Genomic DNA, 24,605 nt, shown 5'->3' with positions numbered 1-24,605 from the left:
CCTACTTAAGGCCCAGAAGCTGATTCCTCCTCTAGATCCCCAGCCCCTGCACACTTAGGTCCCTACCTCTCAGACTGATATCCCAACATTTCCTCCCACCCCACCCTGGTCCCAGCCAGTCCCTTTAAGCCCCTTTCAAGTCCGCCTTGGACTCAGGCACCCCTACCCCCAAACCCAGACAAGCTTAGCCCTCCAAACACAGACAAAGGAAATACTTACACAGGCCACTCCCCCCAGGACCCTGTCTTTGTCCCATACACACCCCCACTCTCTCCCCTTCCCCCAGCAAGGACACTATAGGGTCAGAAGATGAAACACATACTTTATACCTTGAGGTGATCAGGGGAAACCAGCATAGAGGCTCAGCACTCACACTACAATATATAAAAGTAGTCTGTCTCCCCCATACCAGCTGAGGATCCTGGATGTACAGGAATTAAGCCAGTCCCTTAGGTTTCAGAATATTCTTGGTTTTGTTGGTCCCAGTACGGAGAATCAAGTTGTCCTTTTGATTCCCTGTTGCAGTGGTGCACAGAGAGTCAAAAGAGGTCACATGGTAGGACGGGTCTAAGAAAGGCATCCAAGGAGCACAGGCTCTTACAACTGGGAAGGCCACGGCAAGCTGGGACTAGAACCAACCCTTAGCAGTAGATCAAGGGGAGTTCTGCATCCCAGCAAGTCTGCCTCGCTGGAAGGAGGATAGGAAGCCAAGTTGATATAATCAGTGGTGGCCGCCTGACCCAGCCTCCCTGCCCAGATGGCAAAGTCCTCCCCCACCTGCAGAGGTAGCTGATGGGCCCAAGCCAGCACCACCTCCCTCACTGTTCACTTGCCACTCCTGGAGCCCCGCTGTTTGCTCATGGCTGTGAGCATCTGACTAATATAGGAAGTCAGGAGGTCATCCATCTTGTAGCCCTGGAAACAGGAGCAAGAAGATAAACAGAGCAAAAAGTGTGACAGGATCAGCGCACTGAGACCCAGAACACTTCCAGGAAACTGCAGAGGGCAGAGCCCTGGACAAAGGAGAATCCTGTCCTACTCTGGACTCAGTCTCCCCTGAAGGGATGGACACATCCCACCAGATCTCTAAGGTTCTAAGTTGTTAGGACCCCACGTGAAGGCCCTAGCTTATAGATCTCTTAAATACTGCTGACTCTAAAGGCTCTACCAGTTGAGCCATGCCTTTGAAGTTCGGCTCAGTCGAAGAAACCTCATTGCTAATGTGTCCACTGTTGAACTCAGGGGCTAAAGTCTCAGTCCCCAGATTAGTACTAAAGTCACTCAACAAATAATTATTAAATGAGGGGTCTGTTCCTCAGCCCCAAATTATGCCCCTTTCCCAGACCTAAGCTGAGCCTCAAAGGGACCTGACGTTGGCCCAATCTGACCCTTGATCCCAATCTCAAGCCAAGCCAGGCACTCTCTTGTCTGTTCTGGAGACAGATGATAGCTGGAGCTGTAGGCAAAGCAGGGAAGGCCACCAGGCCTAAACAGAAGAGCTCTCACCAGTGATGTCTCACAGAGCAGTTTGCTCCCACGCACCAGGTTCCCAATGGTAATGTGGAAGTAGGTGTTGCCACTGCTCCAGTTGGAGATCTTGGTGAAGGGATGAGTGGTCAAGATGTCCTGGGGAAGCAGAGAAAGTCTGAAGCTGTATTGTCTGGACCCTCCGGCCTCACCTCACTGAGTTCTAGCTCACAGACACCACCCACTGGAAAGGCCTTGGGCCCTCAGACAAGATAAGGAGCAAGAAGATAGAAGACAGCTCTGCCATGGAGCTGCTGGGGGAAGCAGATACCTCTGGCCTCCTTGCCTCATTTGGGGCCAGATGGTGGGACACCCAGGGAAGTCTGGGAGGCTTTGGGGCATGTGGAGCTGGAACTGGAAATTGGAGAGGCTGGAAGAATCTGCAACAGTGATCATGAATGAAGAGGTCCTGAGGAGGAAGAAGGTGACAAGGACAGCCTCTGGAGCATGATGTGTGGGTGGAAAAGAATCCCATTAAAGTATGTGAGAAGAACGACCAAGAGAGATAAGAGAAAAACCAGGAATGTGGGGCACAGGAGCACAAGCAGAAGGTGGTGGCCAGTGGTCCAGTTGTATCCTTCCTGGGTATGTAGTAGGACTGTGCTTCCTGATTCCCTTGGTGAGGACTGCTCTGGCCCATGGATGTGAGCAGTGGTTATACCCTGCCCCCCTCCCCTGTCAGCATGCAGCCTGCCATCCTGACCAACAGGGACAGAGAGCACTGTTGAAGGAAGGGGTGGTTGATAGGGTCCAGTGATGCTTACAGGCCAAGTACTAAAAAGTTCAGTGGACTGAGTAGTAAGGCATTGGCTAATAACTCTAAGAGAGCAGTTTTGATGGAGCAGGCAAGGAAATGGTCAAAGCAAACACAGCCTCTCAAGATGGATGGCCAAGAAGGCAGATCAAGTGAGGATGGTGGCTGGCAGGGGCTCTTTGGGGGTTGGGTACTGAGACGGTTGTTAGAGGTACAGGCAGAGAAGTCCACTTCCCCACCCCTGCTCTCCCCTGTCAGTGCTCACCTTGGTTCTGGGATCGATGAGGCTGACCCCGTACTTATTGATGGCAATTAAGAGGATCTCAGGGAAGTTTGGCTCCGTAGTTTGCTAGCAAAGAGAGCCAGAAACCATCAGCTCTAGCTGGGGCAGCCCAGAGCAGGAAAAGCTGAGTGCTAGGACTAAGTTGCCCTCTCTTGCTGCCTGCTTAATGCCAGGCATGTAGCAGAGCTGGCAACCCTGCCACAGCCTCATGGTTCCCACCTCTGCTGGGCCCTCAGTGCCACCCAGGTCCCTTTATGGGTCCCCAAATGACCCCATCCCCCACTCTTCCTGGTGACAGTTTATCCCTTCACTCCTGCTCCTCTAGGAGTCTGGGCTATCTCCTCTGTCAGCCCAAATGCCTTTCATATTTAAAAACCCTCTCTGAACCCTACCCCTGCCTCCCCCTTATCTCTGTGCCTCCCTCTCTTCCTTGCATAGCCAGACTTCTCAAAAGGCCCCCTTCCAAGATATGTAACCAAGCCATCCCCTCCTCTCCGTCCTGACCTATCCCCACACTTCTCCTGCCAGCCTGTCCACCATTTTCCTGCCTCACCCCTGCCTCTCAGCCCCACACCCACCCCACCCTGCAGTCAGAGTGCATTTCTGGCCCCATCAACACTGTTCAGAACCCTCCAGGTCAGCCACCACCTGCAGGAGGAAACCCAACTCCCTTGCCTGTTTGCCAAGCTGCCTCACCACAGTCTGTGTGCCTCATAGCCTACACCCATCTGTACTCAACCACTTGCACTTCCTGTGCTCTTGCTAGGCCCTCTGCCAGGAGCTCTCCCCAGGGTCTTCCAGGAAAATGCAGGTGTTGCCCCTCAGCCTTCAATGTCTGGGTAGGCCTCTGAGACTCCCCCCACCTTGATGGGGGCTCCCCCTTGTCACACACGGCACAGTTCATTCTCCATTACCTATCTGCCTCCCCTCCCAGGCTGAGCTCCTGGTGGTTCCTCATGTCCCCAGGCTGAAACACCTAGGTGGTACAAAGCTGAGGATACTTCCCTCCTTTCCTTGCCAGTGCAGGTGGCAGAGGCTGTGGCTGCTTCCCACGGTCCTGGGGAGGAGTTTCTGTGCCTTCTTGCCCCCACTCCTTGACTCCCCACACTTGAGAAGCCACCCATAACGTACCTTCACCTCAAAGAAAGCTGAACCAAAGGTGGGCCACTTGAAGATGAGCTTTAGGAAGGCTAGCTTGGCTTCCTCCTTGGACTTCCCTGCATGCTTGTTGAAGTAGGCGACGATAGACTGCCGGGGGAGCATGGGTCAGAGGCCTCTCCCGTCACTCCTATCCCACCTGCACTGTTAACTGTCATGGGCCCTGGGGGTCCTGGAGGCCAGGAAGGGTTCGCCTCTTATCCCAGTTAATGGAATCCTGATCTCCCTTCCCTCCACGCCCTTCCCTAAGCAAGTAGGCCAAAGAGTATCAAGTGCAATCAGGTCACCATGGTAACCAGGATAGAACAGATTCCTCCCAAGCAGCCAGGTGAGTCCTTTGCCTGGAAGACTGGATACTAAAGCAAGTGGAAGGGAAGATGGGAAAGTGTCACCCTCATGCACAGGGGCCACAAGAGAGACTTCCTTGGGCTGCTGGCCAGCACCTTCCCCCTGACCCGTGGGGGGCCCAGAGACCCATTCAGCAGTGTCCCTAGTCCTGCTGCCTCCTCCATACTCACCCGCTTCCAGTCATCAGGGGAGATCTGCCGGATGAGGTCCTGGGGCACCAGCTCCCGTAGTAGCTTGGGGATACTGGGGAAGTAGGACTTGTCCTCCTCGAACTTGACCCTGTAGATCAGGGCCCCCAGCTGTAGCACTTCCTCCCGCGTGCACTTGTGGTAGCCCCGGAGGTATTTGGGCAGCTCCTGCCAGGGCAGAGTTGGGCGTAGGTGTGCAAGGAACTGGAGGAAGCAGGGGCCCCCCAACCCCCCCCACACACCAGCCTGAGCCAGCTCCATGGCCTTACCCCACATTTGGGCCTCCCTCTCTCCCCAGCCTCAGCTGACACTGTGCCCCCAGGGAAGACGGCACAGCACAGGGAAGGAGTCATGCCTGCACAGATGCAGCCCGTTACAGTCAGAAAGCAAAGCCACGTATGAATATTCTTTCCTCTCCCTGTATTTCAGCGAGTGACCAGCTGAAGAACCTGAGACTGTTCCACACCCCTAACCTTCTAAGCCTGTCCTTCCTTGAGAAAAGCCTCTCAGGCTGGCCTCCTCCTCCCATTGTATTCCCTGGAGACCGGCTGGTTTCATCAGCAGCACCAGGTCTTCCCCACTTTGAACTTCCAGACCCAGAAACAGAGTAACAGAGGATGAAGAGTGGACCAAAAGCAAAGATGAAGCTTCTAAAGGGCCAACACTGCCCACAGCCTCACAACTGTCTCACCCACTCTTTGAAGCACAGGGAAACTGAGGCTGACCTAAGGACACACTGCAGATTAGAAACCTGAGTCAATTATTACCCATTTACCTTTTCATCTACTCACCCACCTATCTACCCATCCATACCCATCCGTCCACCAAGATGGTTCCACCTACCCACATCCACTTCCCACCTATTCATTCACTGAGTCCCTGCCTATTCACCCGTCCACCAAGCTGACACAGACTCGTTGAGCATCTACTATGAGCCAGGCTCTTTAAGCAACAACATATATCCTCCCTACTCTCATAGAACTTGTAGTTGTAGTCCAGAACAACCATCCCCCCAAATCAATGTATAATTATCATCTTTGATGGAATCTTCTCTGTGCTATAACAGCATATAACTAGTTGAACTGATCTAGTCTTGGGAAGACGGAAGACCTCCCTTATGATTGAAAAAACATCTAAAAGCTCTGTAGGTGAAGGAAAGAACCTATGGAAGAGCTTCCCAAAAGAGAGAATGTTAAAAAGCCTCCCTAGCACACCTGAGAACATGAACAATGGGGTGCTGGATATAAGATAAGGTAGCAGAAGTAGCTAGTGGCACCCCCATGCAGGGCCACAGTCAGGATTTAGGTTTCTACCTTGGGAGCCATGGGAAGCCACTGAGAGGGGTCCTGAAAGCATGATGACCTCCTGTGGAGAATGGACTCAAAGAGGGTAAAAATGGACAGGGGAGGTCAGGGGAAATGTTACTAGCTTCATCTAGACAAGAAAAGACGATGCACTGACCAGAGTGGGTACAGGTGGTAATGGAGAGATGTGGATCGTTTTAAGAGAGATTTGGGAGGTGAAGTCATCAGGTGAATGATTTGGGACAGGGGAAAGTGGGGAGAGGGAGTTGTGTGGCTAATGTGGGTTTCTGCCTTAGGGGAACTGATAGCTGACATTCATGTTGCCAGTCACTACATGGGCACTGTGGGGAGAGGCGGAGCTCACGTGTGAAGGAGTCTTGCAGACTCCCAGGTCAAGGTTCTCTTTACTCTAGTAGCCACCAGCCCTGTCTCCTCCAGCCTTCCCAGCATCCTCATCCGTTTGCCCCACAGGTAAATGGTAAAGGTAAATGGGCTAGCCCAGAAAAGGTTGCCAAGTCTGCCATTGTGAAGACACAGAAGCAAACCCCAGTTCCACCAGCCCTGTCATCATAATTACGTCACTTAGTCTCTCTGCGTCTCAGTTTCTCCCTCTATAAAATGGGAACAATATGCCTGCTTATTGGGGTTTGCTGGAAGGGCAAAATGAGTGAAAAGTGCCAGATACAGAAGAGAGGGCTCCCCACTGCTGCCAGCCAGGCTTCCCGCAGGCACATGCTTGTGCTGGAAAGGGTTTGCAGATTCACACAGGCCTCAGATACACCCAGATACAACAGCAGATCCTGGAATTAATTCAGAGGACAGAATTCAGAGGACCCTCATCGAGAGAAGGGTGTGAACAGGTGGGGATTAAGAGCTCAGAAGAAAGTACAAGGCCCTGAGGAAGAAGAAGAGTGTGAGGTGGAGCCAGTCCCGAGGATCCCAGCAGGAATCTCTTGGGGGCCTTGTGGTTATAGACCCCTCTCCTGGCAAGGACAGGAGTGCATGGAGGCAGCCACCGCAGAGAGGGGCGAGGGGGTTCACCTGGTAATAGTGGAAGATGGAATCGGCCATTGGGTCCTTCCCAGGCACTGTGGTCGTCCACAGCTTCTTCATGAAGAACACCTGGTAGGTGAGCGAGGGCACAATTCCTGTGGCAGAAGGTGGGCGGTCACCCAGGGGGTCCCAGCACAGAGGGTCACCAAGCACCAGCCCTGGAGGAGGCCAGAGCTCAGGTCCCACCCAGGTGGACCTTGAAGTATGGCTCTGAGCCAGCACCTGCCCCATTCCGGGCCTCATGTGATCCCAGGACCTGGCCTCACGTTACCATCCTTGACAGGCCTCGCTTTCTTGATCCAGTCTGTCAGGTGTCGAACAAAGTCGAAGAAGAAGTCATTCTCAGGGACACTGATGACCTAGGGACATGTGCATTGCAGTCCACTCATTTTAGTTCCAGCAGTACTGAATTTTCTCACTCTCCCACCCAAGGTCCTCCTGGTTGCTTTTCTTACAGCCAGAAGGGGTGTCCTGCCCTGCCCTGACTGTGCCTATTGAATGTCTCCAGAACACAGCATACTTCCTGCCCAGAGTGACAGTCATTCCATTTGTCATTCAGCAAAGACTGACTACATGCCTCCCTAGACCCTGGGGAGAAGACCAAGAATGGGGTCTAGTCCCCCCTTGGACATTCTGCAGCATCCGTGACCTGCTCCTCCCACAGGCTCCAAGCTCCTCTGGGTCCAGGATCTCACTGAGATCCTCTCCAGGTCCCCCACGTCTGGCATGGGGACAGTTGTGAAATGAGACAGACATGGGTGCATGGGAAACTGTGGGTAAGCCCCTGATCTACCTGATGTGGTGAGGGAAGCCTTCCCACAAGAAGAGGTTCTAAAACTGGGCCCTTGACCTCCATGGACACAGAAGCGGGGGAGAACGGTATGTTATGGTGACAGGGGCCTGTGCCTTGGAGTCTGACCTGCTTGGGTCTGCATCCTTGCTGTGGGACTTTGGATGAGTTACTTAACATTTCTGAGTCCAGGTTTTGTGATCTGTTAGGTGAGGGATAATCACCCTCCTTTCAAGGGTTATTTCGACAATTAATCGGTCTCAGCAAGGCTGCCGAAGGACCAGTCAAATCAAATCTGGAAGTACATGTGTGTTGTGGCAGAGTGCTGAGCCTCGTGTATCCAGAACATAAAGTACCACATGGCTCCCAAGAGTTTCGAGGCCGTGCTCTGCTATGCACCAGAAGAGCAAGATTTGAAGGAAGCTGCTATAAGTAAGGGGACATAAGGAGAGGGACCCCGATGCCACATGCAAGCACAACTCTCTCCTCTCCTCTCCTCCCTCCCCCATTCTCTCTCCCCTCCCTGCTGCCCCACAAGCTCCTAGCTCCTATAGCCCAAGCAAATGTTCCAACAGACAGACTGACAGTGGCCTAATAGGAAGCCAGGGATCCACAACCCACCTTGTCTGCAATTTTGACAAAGAGGCTGAATCCCTCTGAGGACTTGAGGAGCAGCCGGGCTGCGATGTTCTGGCAGAAGTCTTTGGCCTTAGTGCTGGACTCCACCTCAAAGGCCTGAGGAGTGTTGGGAGAAGAAGCAGTTACTTGGCTCTAGCAAGGCCTCTGCTGGGGCCCCCTGCATCCCTCTGTCTGTGCCTGCAACTATAATTGAGCCCCTTCCTGTCACCTCCCATCCTCTCCCCTCCCCTCCCATGGAGGCCACCCTCCAAGAGAGGGGTTTTCCCATGGGTCTAGAGCTGGGCATGGCATTTAAGAAAAGGAAGAAGTCAACTCCTGTCTGGACCTTCCCAGATTGTGTCCTCCCCACCCCCCACACAGACTTGACCTCTGCTTCCAGGGTTCTGGGCCTGGCTATGCAAGCATGGGGGTGAGGGGCAGGGGGCACAGATGGGCAGGGTGTTTGGGAGGAGAGAGGCTGGAGGAAGAAGAAAGCAAATTCCAGAAAGGGAGGAAAAAGGAGAGAGGGGAAGGAGCCTGGGGTGGAGGTTAGGGCACTGCTTCATTTAACCTTCCACTGGAAGGACAGGAAAGGATTTCTTGATTTGTTGTCCTTGTCACTGGAATCCTATTATGGCATTTCCGAGTTTTTAGTCTCTAAAGTTTTTAAAACTGCTTTTTAAGCTAGAAGTTTCAGTGCCGGACTCATTCCTCTGAATGAGACCCTGTGCTCAGATGGAGCGGGGAGCAGCAGTCAAGCAGCAGCCTGACCTAATGGACACAATGGGAAGACAGACAGGACCTTTGGTCAAGGAGACCCACAACCAGGCCGGTGAGGAGGAAGGAAGGGGCCTGCAGGGAAGTGGGCTCAGGGCAATGGGGAGGCTTGGGCGGCAGGGGGCAGGGGCAGGCGCGCCTGTGCCCAGGTACAGAGCCAGCAGAAGGGAGGTGGCACCGGCACAGACCTCAGCTCTGAGGCAGAAAGCACTTTTCTCTGAGCCAGAGACTCCTAGGAGAGAGGGAAACTGCTGGAGATAACAGGAGGTTGGACAGGGAACCCCAGGCCTCCTGACTCAGGAGTCTCTAACCCTCAGCTGAGCCCTGACTCCGCTGAGGAGCAGGAGGGTGGGGGCACATGTGGGGAAGGCAGGGGAGAGGCATCAGGACTGCTCCCTGTGTCTTCAGCCTGGCCCTCAGGAACATCCAGTGACCCAAGAAGCCAGAGGCCCTCACCTCATCGGTGTCATCAGGGAAGTAGACCTTGTGGAAAATCTGGGTGGTTTTGTGCTGAATGGCCTCCACCTCCACCAGGTGTGGGGGATACTTCCGGGACCCATTTCTGAAAACCAGGAGATGGATGGAGGAGCAGTCAGGAGGCAGCAGGTTCATTGGGCCATGGGGAGCAGGGAGCAGGGGGACCTTTGGAGCCAGACCCCAATTCTAATTTTGTCCACCACTTCCTACCAGGTGACAGTCACATAACCTCTCAGAGCCTCCAGCTCCTCAACTGTAGGATGAGAGGAGAAGAGCACCCCACCTAGGGCTGTGGAGGGGACGGAACGAGGCAGAGGACGGAGGGGGCTTTGCAGAACAGGAGGTGGGGCCCGAGGGGCCTGCCTCCACAGCAGACCACAGGCCTGCCTCAGCCCCTCTGAGCAGCCAGACACCAAGTGTGTCCCGAGTGGGCACCACCTCAGGCTGGCTGGCAGCTGTGCTACCCCAGGGACATATCCCACCTGCTGTGTGGTCCCGTCCTCATCCCTAGGGGACACCTTGGTGTGGCTGGGAACCCCTCCCCCTGCCCCAAGCTCTGTGCCTGCTGCCTCCGCTCCGCGGGGCCGTACCTCAGGGCTTTCTGGAGGCGCTGCAGGCAGTCAAGGGCGAGTGGGCCGTGCTTGCGGGACTGCAGGAAGCGCTGCACGTGCGGCAGGAGGATGTTGCTGGGCGGGAAGAGGCCCGTGCACAGCCAGAGCAGCTCCCAGCCCCGTTCCTCGCTGTACCTGCCGGAAGAGGCCAGCCAGGGGTCTGAGGGCCCCGAGGAGCAGCACATCCCTCGGCTCCTCACCGTGGCAGTGTGTGCCGGCCGTGACCCAGCTCCCTGACAGCCAGAGTGTTAGTCAGAGTGCGGTGGGCCACTCCGTGAGTGGCGACACGGCCAGCCAGCCAGTGCTTGTGCCAGAATGAAAGCCAGCTGTATCAACCAAGCACTCTTGGTCCAGCTAAGATTTTGTTTCCCGGCGAGATGGAAGCAGTGTGTGATCCTTGTTCGGGCAGAAGCTCTTTAACTCATGGATTCTTGAATAGCACAGAGTTAGACCAGGCCCTGGGCTCCCTCAGGCACCACTCTGAGTCCTTGGGCCTGATAGGAGAGAAGCACAGAGGGCTTCTAGGAGGAGGTGACCTCTGATCTCAGTTTTGAAGGCTGAGGCAAATTCTGGTGCGCAGAAAAGGAGATAAATGCTGGCTGTGGTTTGGCAGCGTGAAGCTATCTGATGTAAGGTTGAGTGGTAAATTTTGTAAGAGAGGCAGAAAATGGCAAAGCTGAGGAGGGAACTGGGGATCTGGGCATAAGGGTGGGGCTTCTCTCAGTCTCTGACACTTAGCATGGGCCTGAAGTCCCCTTCCTGCCGAGGACCGGCCAGGCAGGGAGAAAGTAACACACTCTGGGACTCAGCCCCTTCAGCTTGTGTGAGTTCTCAGCCAGAGCTTCCAGCTGCCGGCCAGCAGGACACAGCCTGTGCCAGGCTGAGACACAGGCTCATGGGCAGAACCTGCAGGCTGACAGTGGAGTCTGGGCTGGGAAGAGGTGTCAAGAGGAGGTTCGGCAGTGAGTGGCAGGAAGTTTAGGAGGAGCTGGTGCTATTAAACTTGGACCGATTCTGAGGGTGCAGTCACCACCTCTTGGTTCTTGACCTCGGGCCTTGAGGCAGAAGAGGGACGTGAGGGGGCCCAAGGGAAGCTTCCTGTCCTGAGTGAGGAAGGACTGCTGCCAGGTGGGCCAGCTGCTGCCTCAGGAGGGAAGGTGCTCCCTGTCATGTGTGAGCACTAGTGGGGGAAGACGTCCCTCACCCGCCACCACTCCCACCCACCTGATGTGGTTGTCGGTCAGCTGCTTCAGGATCTGCACGTACACCTCATCCTTCAGGGGCTCAGCCTTTAGGGCACCCTCAAAGATCTGGTCAGTGAGCTCATTGACCGAGCGCGTCCTCTTGGATGGGTAGTCGCCCATGTACTTGAGCACGGGTGGGGAGCCGTCAAGGAAGGGCTTGCAACCAGTGGGAGCAGGGGGTGGGGGACACTGACCCAGCAGGCCACACTCTTTAACGGGGTCTGCCCCCACCCCAGTGTGTGACCCCGGGCCTCAGACTACTCACTCAGGAGATGGGCTTGACCCACCCACCCCACTCTCTATGCTGACTGCCCTCCCTCTCCTCCACTCCTCTGACCACCTCCTCACCAGTGATCCCACCTCGTCCCCACCCCACATCCAAAGTCCTCACAGCAACCAGGGCGGATGTTCCAAATCACAAATCTGACTGTGCCATCCTATCACGTAGGGGCTCCTCATGGCCTTGGGATACAGTCCAAGCTTCTTAGCGGGACTTGGGAACCCTTCATTAGTCAGCCCACATCTTCAGATTTCCTTCTAGACCTCTGCATGCTGCATCATTCTGTGATTCAGGCCATCCAGGCATGCTCATTCATCTGGAACACTCCCCACTCATCTCCCCTTTGACTGACTAGGGCCTGCTCAGTCCTCAGATCTCAGCCTCGATACCCCTTCTTCCAGGAAGGCCATCCTGCCCTCCTCCAAGCCCACATCAGTTCTGCCCCATCACAGCACAGTCCCGATCAGCATGTCTGCCTTTTTAGCTGTAAGTGCCATGAGGCCAGGGACTGGCCCTGGTCACAGCTATGTCTCCATGCCTGGCCTAGCACAGGACACCGTATGCATCTGTGAACCGAAGAACAGGGTCAGAGGAGACCATGGATGAGGCTGCCGCTCACACACTGTTGGTGCCAGGCAAATGGATCCACAGACCTCCACGCGGCCCACAACCCAACTAGGCCCCTCAGAAGGAAGTAGGTATCTGGATGGAAACCCTAGAGGCAGGGGCCTAGGGGCCCATGGTGCCCACCCGCACAGGTGCGGATATCGATGAAGGCCATGCAGGCCTCCTGCGAGAGCTCCTCGCTGCCCAGGATCTTCTTAAGCAGTGCCTGCTTGAGTGGTTCCCGTGTGTGGCTCCACAGCCGGTCCTTGCCACGGGCCTTGGATACCATCACCCGGCTCAGCGTGTGCTTGGGTGGGGGCCTGACACAACACAGTTGGCACTGACCCCCAGGTTGTAAGACCCGCCCCTCTCCCACCTGTTATGGAGGCAGAAGGCCCTACTCTTTCTGTTGGACAGACTGACTTGGGGTGAGTCATCAGCCCTCCCTGGACCTTACATTCTCAGCTAGAAAGCCAGCCCTGCCCATCTCCATGGTCTCCTCCCCTCCGTTCCTCTCTGCTTTCTCTGCTCTGGCCTTGCTGGGTCACCCCCTATATAGCTCAGCTCAGACGCCACCTCCTCCAGAAAGCCTATCTTCCAACCCCACCCCCATCCCCCAGCATCCCCACCACAATGCTGGGCACACACAATCACAGCTGCCCAATTTTGTGCCTAGCTCCCCACCAGGACTGTGAGTTGGTGAGGCAGGCACTGGTCATGAGTGCACAGGACCCCACCTGGGATGGCCACATCACAGTTGCAATATATTAAATGAAAGAAGGACAAAATGACACAGGAAGGGTTATCTCAACAAACTGTTCCACTGCTCCCTCTGATACTGTCCCTGCCCCCAGGCAGGAGCATCCCAAGGCAACCCCACCGCACAGACTATAGTAACAGAAGCCCACGGCTCACTCTCCTAGTCCCCCTCTACGCTTTCCCCATCACCTGAAATAGTCGTAGGAAAATTCCTCCAGCGTGTAGGGCTTGGCGCGCACCTCAGGCTCTGCTGTCCGCAGCTGCAAGAGGCGGATAACGTCCTGTCTCTGGTCAGGGGTCATGGTGACCAGGGCCTAGAAACCAAGAAACAGGAGTCTGAGGTCAGCTCTTCACCTGGGGCTCCCGGCATCAACGTGGTAAAGCTCAGAGTCATCTGGACTGGGGCTGGGGAAGATTCCCGCCATGGGGTTGACCCTCACCCCATTCTGACCCCGGGAGTCCTTTCCCTCTTTGGGATCTCTGAAGCTACTGTGGCCTCCATCATGCTGGACTCAGGATCCTTTCCTGAATATCCTGTGTCCGAAGCAGGCCAGGTCTGTCATAGAGGCTGGCTGAAGTAGGGGGATGTGGTCAACTGCCCAGTCAGCAGTGCCTAGCTCAGCAAACTGCCTGCAAAGCTGGGCTCTGAGTCTTCAGGGCTGCGATCCAGAAGGGCCATGGCCTTCCTTCCCAGCTCTGCTCACAGGCAGTGCGAGGTGATGCTTCCTTTCCCCACTCTCCTCGCATCCCTCACCCCCAGCAGTTTTTCATCTGATGCAGTTTCTAGGCCCCTCACCACCTAGCACAGGTTTGACAGCTTCCCCAGCTCAAAGTTTGTGGTCCTGTGAGACCCCCAGGTCTTCTTCACAGGACCTGCAGACCATAAATCTATTATAATTCCTCACTCCATTTTACAGATATGGAAAGAAGACAAAGAGAGACCCAGAGGACACTCCTATCCATCTGCCACCCCCAAGCCACATACCACAATCTCCCGCGGTGGCAAGGTGACAGTGGGCATGACATACACGCAGTCAGTGGGGAAGTCCCCACGCTGCTTGGTCCTCTCATTGATTCCGTTGGCCCAGCCTGAGTTCATGACCTGCTCTCCTGTGTCATGGTCCAGGATGATGAGATCTCCCTTGGCAAAGCTGAGGAAACCCGACTCCTCCCCCGCTGGGAGGCAGAGGTGGGGGCAGAGAGAGAGGCTGGATTGGAACATCTTTATTTGGGTTGATGACCTATAAGCTATCCCTCCCCACTGAATAACTGAGGCCCTGCCTCTCTCATGTCTGCTTGCTGGTCACCCTGCCTCCACCTTGCCACAACCCTTCACACAGACATGGCCATTGGAAGAGGATACTCCTGTGCTCACAAGCCTTCTGTGGCTCCCCACTGCCCTGGGAAGAAAGCCCACCCTCTTCAACACGCTCACAGGGCTGCTGTGGGCTAGGTTTCCTGACTTCCTCCCCTTCGCTTCTGCCTTTCCTCCCTTTCCTCACCTATACCAGCCCAGCCACACTATCTGCAGCTCCCAGACATGCCGGGTTTTCTCCAGGCTCTGTACTGGGTCTGTCCTCTCCTCTCTGCTTCAAACACTCTGCCCACACATACCTTCTCCCTGAGCCCCAGGCTGCCCGGGGGCCTCCCCTCCAGCCACCCAGAGGCTCTGGGCTTCCCTGGTCACTGCACTGTCACAGGGACCATTTCCAGCTCCTCTCCCAGCTGAGAGGAAGGCCAGAGTCCGTTTTACCTCTGTCCTTTCCAAACTCTGCCCAGAGCCTTGGAGGCCTGGGGAGGGCTCAGTGAGAGTAGCTATTACTGATGTCATCACTTGAAGGCAGTGGGTGTTTGGAGACTACTGAGGAGGAACCCCTGATATCACCTGGAGAATGTGATGGGTGGTAAGTATGGAAGGGGCAGGAGAGGAAGACTCCCCATGGGGCACAGAAGGAGGGTGCAGAATTTGGCTTTTGGTCCAGGTGGAGCCAAGGGCATCTGGGAGGGGTAGTAAAAAGCACTGGCAGTCTTGAATGCCAGGCCAAGGCCAAGGTATGTGATCTGCGTGATGCCCATGAGCCTCGGGGCCTGGCGCCCTGTGCCAGGAGCCACTCACCAGGGTTGGGGTTGTCCTGCAGGGCCACCACGTACTTAGACCTCTTTCGGAGCCCTTCCAGGAAGGTGACCACTAGGTCACGGATGTCCTCAGCGTTGCTGGAGGTAAACGTGTACTCATCCCCTTTGATGGTAGCCAGCGTGAAGCTGGGGGCTACCAGTTTCGCTCCCCTGCAGGACCAACACGGAGAACAGGGCCCAGCCGGGGTCAGTCCTGCCCAGCCCGAGTGAGGCGCAGCACAGCCCAGATCAGAGCAGCCCAGCGAGAGCAAGACACGGCACTCCCTGAAGGAGACCAAGGCCAGCCCAGTCAGACACGGCCCCACCTGGGTGAGACATGGCTCTGCCAAAGTCACACCCGGTGCAGAGCGAGGTCTGCAGGGGCCTGGCCTAGTTCCCTTTGCCTATCTAATTCCTACTCACCCTTCAAATTTCAGCCTAGATACTCCTTCCTCCAGGTAGTCCTTGCCTTCCCACAGCCCTTACCACACTGGTCCTTGCCTTAAAACAGCCCATTCAATGTCTGTCTCCTCCCTCAACTGAAGGGGGCTGCAAGAGGGCAAGACCTATGTTAGTGTCCTACGTCCCTGTGCTCAGCACAGGCCCAGCCCCAGCCCATAGCAGATGCTGCCCAGAGACATTCTCCTAAGCCAGGCATCGGGGGAGGGCTTGCTGGGAACACGAGGCTATTCCAGGAACCCCTCCCACCACTGCTCTAGTGTGCCCACACCTTTCAGCTTCCAGAGCTCTCCCACGGATGGTTACTTTGAGTCCTCACCACTGTTATTGAAGGCAAGTGTTAACAGCTCCACTTCAGGGGCAAGGACCTGGACGTGAGTCCCACCTGAGCCCCAGGATCCCAGGCCAGGCCCTCTTTGTGCACACTTGACTGCCCCTGGCCGTCTCCTAGCTGCCTACATCCATCTCTGAATGCCAGTGATGCCCCTTAGAGGCCGCTCGGCCCCTATCGGGGCGGGGCGGTAGGTGCCTGAGAGGTCTGCACAGGGTGGCCCAAACTGCTCAATCATGTGGGACCGGGACAGGAGACTACATGTCTCTGCATCTCAGTGACATCCTCTATGAGGCAGTGACTCCCCAAAGGCCCCCGGGCCCCCAGGAAAGCTCCAGGAGCCCTCTCCTTTCCCCTCTGTCAGTCTGTGTCTCCGTCTGCCCCTTCTTGCTTCAGACAGTGCAGAATCAGAGCACTGGGCTTGACACCTCCCTGCTGCGGGTCGTTGTGCCTTGTCAGACAGCCTGCTCTGCACGGAAGGGAGGCGTGGGAGGGGTTGGACTAACCTACTGCTGGACACGGCCATGATCTCAGGGAAGGACAGCTCCAGGAGCACCTGCTCCTGCTCGTCCACGAAGTAGACTCCCGTCCAGTTGACTGCCACGATGACGTCATTCTTGGGGAGGCTGGGGCCTGGGGCAGAGACCAAGGCAGTGACAGGGAGGCAGCCCCACTCACAGCACAGCCCTTCCCAGTCCTCATGCCCCCAGGGAGGGAAACAGATTTCCATTTTACAGATGGGGAAACTGAGCCTTGGAGAGCACAACCTCCCTACAAGTCAAAATTCAAATGGCAGTGGGAAGACAGCACTGACATCAGGAAACTTGTCTGAGTCCTGGCCCTGCCTCTGTTCATCGTGCAGCTCTGGACAAGTCCCTGCCCTGGAAGGAGGTGGGCTATGGGAAGGGAGTCAGCTGAGCCCCAAGGTTCCCTCCAGCCAGATATCTGGTGATTCTGTGACGCCCGACACCAGCACAGGGCCCAGCATGGAACAGGTGCCTGGTCACTCGGCCCCAAGGATGGCTGAGCCAATGGCCCAAGTGGGTTTGTGTCTGTCATGTCCACAGCGCAGAGTCAGTGCAGCCTAGACTCTGGGCTGCCTGCCTCTGTACACAGCAGATGCTGAATTATGTCAGCAGGCCTTCCATCATCTCACCCAAAGTGCTGCTAAGCACCTAGACTGTGGGGAGACAGGAGCCACCCTACACTTGTTGACCGGGAATGAGCAAGCAAGCCCACAGGCGGAGCTGGGCTGACTGGAGTCTGGCTCAGGCCATCCCTCCCTTCCGTGGTGGTCTGGAGCCAGAGTGCGGGGTGGGAGAGGGCAAGGAGGAAGGCGGGGAGGCAGGAGGGCCGAGGGGGTACCTGAAAATTTGTAGGCTTCATAAAACCTGGAGAAGAGCAGGGGCCACTTGAAACGGGCATAATTGACCACATCCTCTTTGACCTTCTGGGCATCAGTTCTCCTCTGGGCATAAATCCCCTAAGGGGGATGGACAGGGGGGAAAAAGAGGTCACATCAGCTCTGTCTGGAAATCCAACATCTGTGGCCCCCAGCCCAGGAAAGCCCTGGAACTAAGGTGTCCTCCTGTGCCACATGGCCTTGTCACACCCCATTAGCCCACAGCCAACCCCATCACTGCACAGGTCACACCTGCAGGGAGCTGCCAATTCAGCCGCGACAGAAAAGCCCACAGTCCTGGCCCACATGTGTGCAAGGCCCAAAGTCAGGGGTGAGGAGGAGGCATCTGGGATATGGGCACATGTGGCTAAGCAGGCATGTATGTGCCACACCAAGAAGAGGGGTGGGGAAGGGACATAGAAGAGCCAGGTCACACGGAAGTGTAGAAGAGGCAGCCACTGCCAGACTGGGCTGTTAGCAGAACCGGACAGGCGAACCTGGGAAGGAGGAAGATCATCACATAGGGGAGGGCTGGAGCAGCCAGCCAGTGATGCAATGCTGCTGGCAGAAGATGAAAGGGCTGGCATTTTACTATCGAAAAATATCGCTTGGAGCCCTATTAACAACTCGGTGGGGTTGGAGTAGAAATTGGACGTATCAAATGGAACTCAAGCTATCTGTCATCTCTACACAAACATGAGCAAAGACACCCGTGCCTGCCATGTGTGGAGAGGGCTGGAAGCAGGGCCCTCCCGTGAGGGGACGGGGTCAGAAGAAACCACGGAGAGAGAGGACCATAAAGCAAACACGCGCAGAACCACCAGTGAGTCTGGGTGAAGCAGAGGGGCATATGGTTCCAGGTTTTTGAATTTGCAACTTCTCTGTAAGTTTGAAATTATTCCCAGATAAAACGTTTTTACCCACTGGGCCCTAAAAACCATGCTAGTTCACAGCTTTCCTCTCTATGAGAAGAATGGCCCTGGGATATGGAACACGGGCCAACAGGCTCTGGTCTGAGGGAGAGACACAGCAAACTCAGTCGTGGGCTATGAGGGGCAGAGACCACCTCTGTTCCCTTCACAGCTGTGTCCCCAGGGCCTGGTACAGTGTCTGACACATGGCAAGCACCCCAAACAGAACCAATTAATGAGCAATGGCAGCCATCCCAGAATGTGCCAAGTGCATGACAACAGTGAACACTGAGGAGGCCCTGGGGAGGTGGGGGGGAGGGGCAGAAGGTTGGAAACTATCTGCGAGGTGGAGTGGACAGGCTTCGGCAGGTGACAGGGAGGGAGAGGTGAGGAGCAGGTGGTTGCCTGGACAAAGAGACAGAGGGCTAGAAGGAAAACTCACATCTCTTCTGCAGGGGGCTGCAGGAAAGGGGAGGGCCTGGTGGCAGAGCCAGGCCTAGATATAGAGAGGGAGTGGGGCAGTTTCAGAGAAGAGGGGAGGCTTGTGGGCAACTCATCAGGGAAGGCAAAGACTTGGGTGGGAGAGGCACATGGGGCCTCTGGTTGGGGAAGAGGGCATGGGGTATAAAAAGCTGAAAGACTGCTCGTCTGCAGAGACCCCAGGATCTTGTGTGCAAAGATGACTCTGGTCTCCCACAACTAGGGCCAGGATTACAGAGAGGCCTGTGGATCCCCTCCAGCAGCCAGCCCACCCCTCCTCTACTACTTGGGCAGGCCCCTTAGCCTGGAAAGAGCTACTCAGGGGTGGTTATGAGCCTGGGGCCTCAAGCAAGGGGGTCGGGGGGTCTGTCCCTAAAGTTCTCTGGGCAGGAAGCTGGGCCAGAGCTCTTTTAGGCAAAAAGAAGGGCGGGCTTCCTAAAAGCTCTCCCAGCACGCACCAACACTCCTGAGCTGCAGCTCTAGCATGCAGCTGCGGCCCAGTGCAGGGTGTCCCCCTCCCAACCCAATGCCCATGGTTTCTCTCATGAGGCCACAGGGCTGGATTTGATCCATCTCTATGTCCCTGGCACCAGCCCAGAGTAGACAGCATAGGACACAAGTGAACTGATATCCATGGCAGAGGAAAGCTGCTGGGGAGGCAGGAGGTAGAGGATGCCATCCTGTCTCCCAGTCGCCCTGCGGGCAGACACACGTCCAGTGAGAGCTTGACCTCTTTGATTGTCTGGATCCTTGCCTCCCAGCCCAGGTCACCAGAGAGTCCCTCTCCCCAGACCCCGCCCTGTCCTCCTACCTTCTTGTGGGCAGCAATGGCCAGCTGGGCCCACTTCTCAAGTGTCTTCAAGGGTGTGATCTCGCGGTCGGGGATGTAGGTGGGGACGAGGTTTAGGAGGCGCTCCAGGATCATCTCGGAGCCATAGTCTACGAAGTACTGCTGGGAGGCCAGCTCGGCCAGGTCATCCTCCTAGGTGGGGAAGGGGAGGAGGGTGCTGTTCGCACACCCTCTGGGAAGCCCTTCTGATCCCCGAAGCCCCAGGGCCCTGCCTCCTGGAGCTGTTGACCCCAGGCTTTGGGAAACTGTGCTCTCACGGATTCCCCAGAAGTTCTTGTCTGCTTAGTGGAACCATGAGCTCCCCAAGGGCAGGACCACGCCCCTGCCTTCTCCTGGGTGCCCTTCACACCAGCACAGAGGCACATGAGCTAACCCAGAGAGGCCGGCCCAGCTGTTGGTGAGGGGTTGATCACCACATTCCCAGCCCGTGAGCCAGCGATGGGGACTGACAGGCTGCCTGGGAGAAGGGGGGCCCTGGCACTGCTGGTACTGTCAGAGTGAAGGGTGGGCGCACATTACCCTCTCCATCACCACCCCTCCCTGGGATGGCCCCAGTAGTGAGAGACAAGGAGGCTGTGCTGCAGAGGCTTTTGAGGGCGGGGTGATGGGGACTGGGCATTTGTCCCTCATCTGCCTGAGGGTACATGGCAATCTGGGACTCACCAGGGCTGCAGCAGAAGTGGAAGAGAGAAAGGCTCTTGGGAGTGATGAGGGCAGTACATGCTTCCCAGACCATTCAAAGCATTTCAGAATTTCAACAACTGATACGGCTATACTCATGCCTTCTGGGTGAGGATCAGCTCCGCACCACCATGACCACTGTCACCATCACCAACCCAGCACCTTCCAGGGCCACCAACCCTGCCACATCCTCAGCACCATCATCATCACCACCACTATCCTGAGCACACGTCTGCCAGTGCTTCCTCTGCCATCACCACCGCCGCCACCACCCACCCCCTTCCTTTCCATCCCCTTTTCCTTACTGCCACATCACAGTCACCAACAGATTCATAAGCACCATGAGAACCATCATCAACGCCATCAAAAATAACATAGCACGAGTTACTACTCCATATCATTCCTGACCTTTAAAAGGAAACAAAGAGAGTACACATTTGCAAACTCTGGTCTAAAGGACAGGGTTTCCTGGATGCACGCAGAACAAGACAGCACGTCCTGAAGCACAGACTCTGTACCAGGCACAAGCACTGCAGACACGTGGACACCTTCCACCGGCAGAGTTCACACTGGGCTTCAAAGGCCCCATCCCCATGGACAGAGTTAATCTAGAAGCAACCTCAGTCAGGCTAACCTCCACAGAAGCTAATGATGGGTCCCAGACAGTAACATTCAGTCAAGATTCGGAACATAGAGGGCTGTGAGCTGAGCAAGATCAGGCAGAAGATTCATGGTCACTCACCTTCTCACACCTGTACTCCCCAAACTTGACCCCTCGTACCACCTGCTGATAGATGAGGTTGGTGGCCACGTTGTCCTCGGAGGGGTTGTGCCACGGCGTGAAGACCTCTTTGCGGAAGAAGAGCCTCCAGGGCGCATTGCGTTCCTGGGCACCCTGCTCCTTGGCATACTGCTCACACTGGGAGATGGCATCCATGACATGGTCACTGCCACTGCCCAGGGAGGACACCTGCGGGCACAAGGCTGGGGGTCACCCAGTGAAAAGCTGAGCAGGCAGGGAAGGACTTACAAAGAACCATCAGCGGTGCCAAGTGTTCTTGTTCAGATGGAAAACTGGGGCTCAGAGAAAAGCACGAATGTGTCCAGGTCACCCAAGAAGCAGATCAGACCTCTGGATCCCAGCCATGGGCTCCGAGCCAGCACAGCCTTGTGGGCTTTCCCATTTCCTAATGTAAGACTTATGGGAAACCTGGACGGACAAATGGCCACTGAAAACATGGGAGCTATGTGCAGGTGAGAAAAACCGAGGCAAACTGTCGGGTAATGTGGTTCTGTCCCTGGACCCTGCCGGAGTGGCAGGGGGATGGGCATCTCTGCTATCTGTGGCATTGCTGAGTGTGGAGGCAAAATCACCCACCCCCAGCCCAGATGTGCCCAGGGTTACACACACTCTAGGTGGTCATTAACAAGCAAACAGAAACCACCATAGAAAACTGGCAGAAATGTACATTCCCATTTGCAAATGAGAAAACTGAATCTCAGAGAGTTAAGTAGCTCCATGCCCCCCAAACAGGTCCGTGTCTGCTTTGTTTTCTCTCCAGTACCAGGGGAGGGTTGATTCAGCCCAGGTATGTGACAGAAGCGAGCTCTGGGTGTCCAGCTACTACTGCACCACCAGATTTCTAGATGCTCTCCACATTCCTAATGAATTGGGCAGAGGCAGAGTTACCAGTGGCTGAGAAAAAACGAAGGCTCTGGAAGGTAGGTAATCACCCGAGATGGCCTGAGTCAGTGCATGGCAGACCCAGAACAGGAACCAGGGTGGTGCCAGGAGGGGGCGTTGCGTAGAGGTCGTACCTTATCAAACAGGGCAATGTAGAGGGAGAACCCGAACCGGTCCTTGAGCGAGATCTTGTCAGCCAGCGCGTTGCAGAGCTCCTTGGCCGTGGTGGCTGAGTCGGTCAGCAGGGTCTTGGTGGTCCCGTCCATGAATGTCACAGGCAACATGATGGGCTTCTTAGACTTGGTGGCCTGAAAATGACCAAAGAGGGTTTGTGGGGATCTTTTCACTGCACACCTGTTCACGCCCTCTGGGTTTCCTGGCTCCTTGCTCCTAGGTGTTTGGAGCTGGCCCAGAGCCTCAGACCCAGGCATCCCACCAGGATATCCTGACAGCTGGTCACAGGTGCCCAGGGAGCCTTGCAGTATTCCCTGCCCTGACAGCACCTTTAAGGCCTTGAGCCTGGGCGTTGGGATTGGGAGGCCGAGCACTGCCACTGGCCGGGGGCTTCTGCCCTCACATCATGCAACCCTCACAAGACCCTAGGGAATGAGTGTCATCACTGCAACATTACAGATGAAGTACAGCTAGTAAGACACAGAGGGAATCCCCTGCCCAAGTCACTTTGATCGTGAAACAGATGGGAGTCCACTGGGCGCCTTCCTGTTCCAACAAGCCTGGGATTCCAGAACTTAAAGGACCATAGAATCCTAGAGTGGGGAATGTTTCTGGGCCACTGGAGTGCACTAGATACACACACGCCCACACGTGCACACACACGTGCATGCATGCCTGGGTGGGGCCGGGGCCACACCTGCAGCTCCAACCAGCTGGGCGGCTGCGTCCGTGTCCCGTTGACAAAGGTCCTCCTGAGCCGCTCCTCACAATATGGAGCGTAGCCGGGCGGTCCCCCGTGGATGAAGTTGCGCAGGTACTGTAGACAGAGGACTGGCTGAGGGACCCCCACTCCAGCCTCCGCTCCGAGAATGTGACAACAGCCACCAGGTCTCCTGCTTCCAGCCCTTGCACCCACATTCAGGACTGGCTTGAGGCCCAGTCATCCACGTCCCTCCATTCCTTCTGGGGCTCCGCTCTGCTGCCCTTGGGATCGAGTCCATGTGCCTCAGGCTGGCAACAAGGCCACCACGTTCTTCTCACCCTGTCCAGTCTCAGCTGTGCGTCCTGCTTCACCCCACACACCACTCCCCCTCTCTTCTCCTGGCCTAATTGCTAGGCCCACCTCCCTGATTCCTTCCGACTGGGAGAGCACTCTCCTCCTCATGGTGCTGGCCAGTGGGGTTGGTCCTGCTCTGACCCACTCTGCCTCTGTGTCCCCAGCACCCAGGGCCTGGCACTGAAGTGCAGTCAAAGAAGGGACCTGAGACCCACCACAGGGCCTGCTCCAAGACCCTAAGTGGAGGGTCTGGAGATGCTGCTGTCAAACTCAGTCTCTTCCTAAATAGAAAGAGGCTGAGGGGAGAAGAGAGTGAAGGGCTGGAGCCTGGGAGGAGGGCCAGGATGGGGCGGGGCAGGGGGGTGCGCTGTGGCCTGGGAGGAGATGGCCCAGGCAGGGCTTCCTTGCTGAGCCCCGCAGCGCTTCCTCCCCTTGTTCTCTCCTCGGACTCCCTTCTCGCCCCAGGAGGCCAAGAGCCTCCCTACCTTAACGAACTTCTCAGAGGGGGCGAAGCAGCCCACACAGAGAGACACAAGGATCCAGCCCCGGGCGTAGCTGCTCTTGGAGGGGTTGTGAGTGAGCTGCTTGCTGATCTGACAGTAGATCTCATCCCTAGGCAGGCAGAGAAGCAAGGAAGGGAGACAGCGTCAGAGAAGCCCAGCCCCGCCCAGCCACTGGTGGGACACACAACATGCTGTCCTCTCCCTCTTGCCCTGGACCACCCAGGAGGCAGCGGCCTGTGGCCAGCCTGGGAAAGCTATGGAGCCACGAAGAGGGTCTGGCCTTGGAGGCAGATGCATCAGGCACAAAGCATGCTCCTGACTCCAATCCAGATCCACAGCCAGGTCCCCAGGACCCAGAGAGAGGTGTGCCTCTGGCTCTGGGGCATGCTGGCGATCACCCTGATGAGAAGCATGGGATGTCCCTCCTTGTCCCTCACCAGCTGGGTGGCCTAAGCAGGTGAGTTGCCCTCTCCAAGCCCTGCCTACAGTCACGGCAGCAGCAACAATTTCTACTGATGGCAACTGGAAGAGCAGAAACAGCAAACACATCTGGGGAGTCTGTCTGGGAGGTGGAATGGGTAGGGCTTTGACTTTCATTTGCTATATTTCCATAATGTTTGAATACAGTACTTAAGTGGCCATGTATTAATTTTGTGAATCAGATCAAAGCAATAAAGGTAGTTTTGTTTTGTTTTCACTTTAAAGGGAAATATACAACCTTCCTTGCAGGTCTTCTGTGAAGAAAAATGAGCCAAGGCTTAGAAAGCACCTGGCACAGTAAATCCTCCATAAAGGCTAGCTTCCCCCGGGAAGTCGCTCGCTGCCTGCCAGGTCAGGACCAAGGACAGGACGTCGATAACGAAATGACCACCAGGCGGCGCTCCCGGCTGAGTGTCCCTCTCAGAAGAGCAGGGCGGGGCAGGAAGGGGCAATTATCTGAATCAGCTGCTCCCAGCTCCCTGTATCTTCAGGGCTCAGGGGCCAGTGCAACTTCAAAATTAATTCTGAGGTTGCTTGCTTTTTATCATGACAAATAAGGTCATTTAAAACACACCATACACAATCTGCCCACTGTCTGTATCACAGTCATTTCATAAAGCAAATGTAATTTTAATATCCAAAAAGCAGAAAAGGTAGAATCTTAGAACAAAAACATTTCTTTCAATAAATCAGATTTACAT

At 55.7% G+C, this 24,605-nt stretch overlaps 1 protein-coding gene across 1 annotated transcript in view; it reads right to left on the bottom strand.

The window, feature by feature from the left end:
* Positions 1 to 302: 302 nt before the first annotated feature.
* MYO7A (myosin VIIA) overlaps positions 303 to 24,605 on the bottom strand; it is a 72,890-nt gene continuing 48,587 nt past the window's right edge. Inside the window, exons 27-48 of the mRNA XM_045071367.1 lie at positions 23,407 to 23,533; positions 22,562 to 22,681; positions 21,825 to 21,998; positions 20,749 to 20,976; positions 19,287 to 19,457; positions 17,048 to 17,165; positions 16,189 to 16,315; positions 14,894 to 15,063; positions 13,763 to 13,953; positions 12,967 to 13,091; positions 12,181 to 12,338; positions 11,113 to 11,266; positions 9,868 to 10,023; positions 9,257 to 9,362; positions 8,027 to 8,140; positions 6,887 to 6,974; positions 6,604 to 6,710; positions 4,241 to 4,426; positions 3,696 to 3,812; positions 2,547 to 2,630; positions 1,507 to 1,626; positions 303 to 915 (exon numbers count right to left, since the gene is read on the bottom strand). Of these exons, the coding sequence (XP_044927302.1) occupies positions 826 to 915; positions 1,507 to 1,626; positions 2,547 to 2,630; positions 3,696 to 3,812; positions 4,241 to 4,426; positions 6,604 to 6,710; positions 6,887 to 6,974; positions 8,027 to 8,140; positions 9,257 to 9,362; positions 9,868 to 10,023; positions 11,113 to 11,266; positions 12,181 to 12,338; positions 12,967 to 13,091; positions 13,763 to 13,953; positions 14,894 to 15,063; positions 16,189 to 16,315; positions 17,048 to 17,165; positions 19,287 to 19,457; positions 20,749 to 20,976; positions 21,825 to 21,998; positions 22,562 to 22,681; positions 23,407 to 23,533 (3,031 nt within the window). The 3' untranslated portion in view covers positions 303 to 825. The remainder of the gene's footprint in view (positions 916 to 1,506; positions 1,627 to 2,546; positions 2,631 to 3,695; positions 3,813 to 4,240; positions 4,427 to 6,603; positions 6,711 to 6,886; positions 6,975 to 8,026; positions 8,141 to 9,256; positions 9,363 to 9,867; positions 10,024 to 11,112; positions 11,267 to 12,180; positions 12,339 to 12,966; positions 13,092 to 13,762; positions 13,954 to 14,893; positions 15,064 to 16,188; positions 16,316 to 17,047; positions 17,166 to 19,286; positions 19,458 to 20,748; positions 20,977 to 21,824; positions 21,999 to 22,561; positions 22,682 to 23,406; positions 23,534 to 24,605) is intronic.

Source organism: Mustela putorius, unplaced genomic scaffold, assembly GCF_011764305.1.
Source record: "Mustela putorius furo isolate JIRA1106 unplaced genomic scaffold, ASM1176430v1.1 tig00003987_pilon_pilon_pilon, whole genome shotgun sequence".
Taxonomy (NCBI): Eukaryota; Metazoa; Chordata; class Mammalia; order Carnivora; family Mustelidae; genus Mustela; species Mustela putorius.
This window is presented reverse-complemented; position numbering and strand designations above follow the sequence as displayed.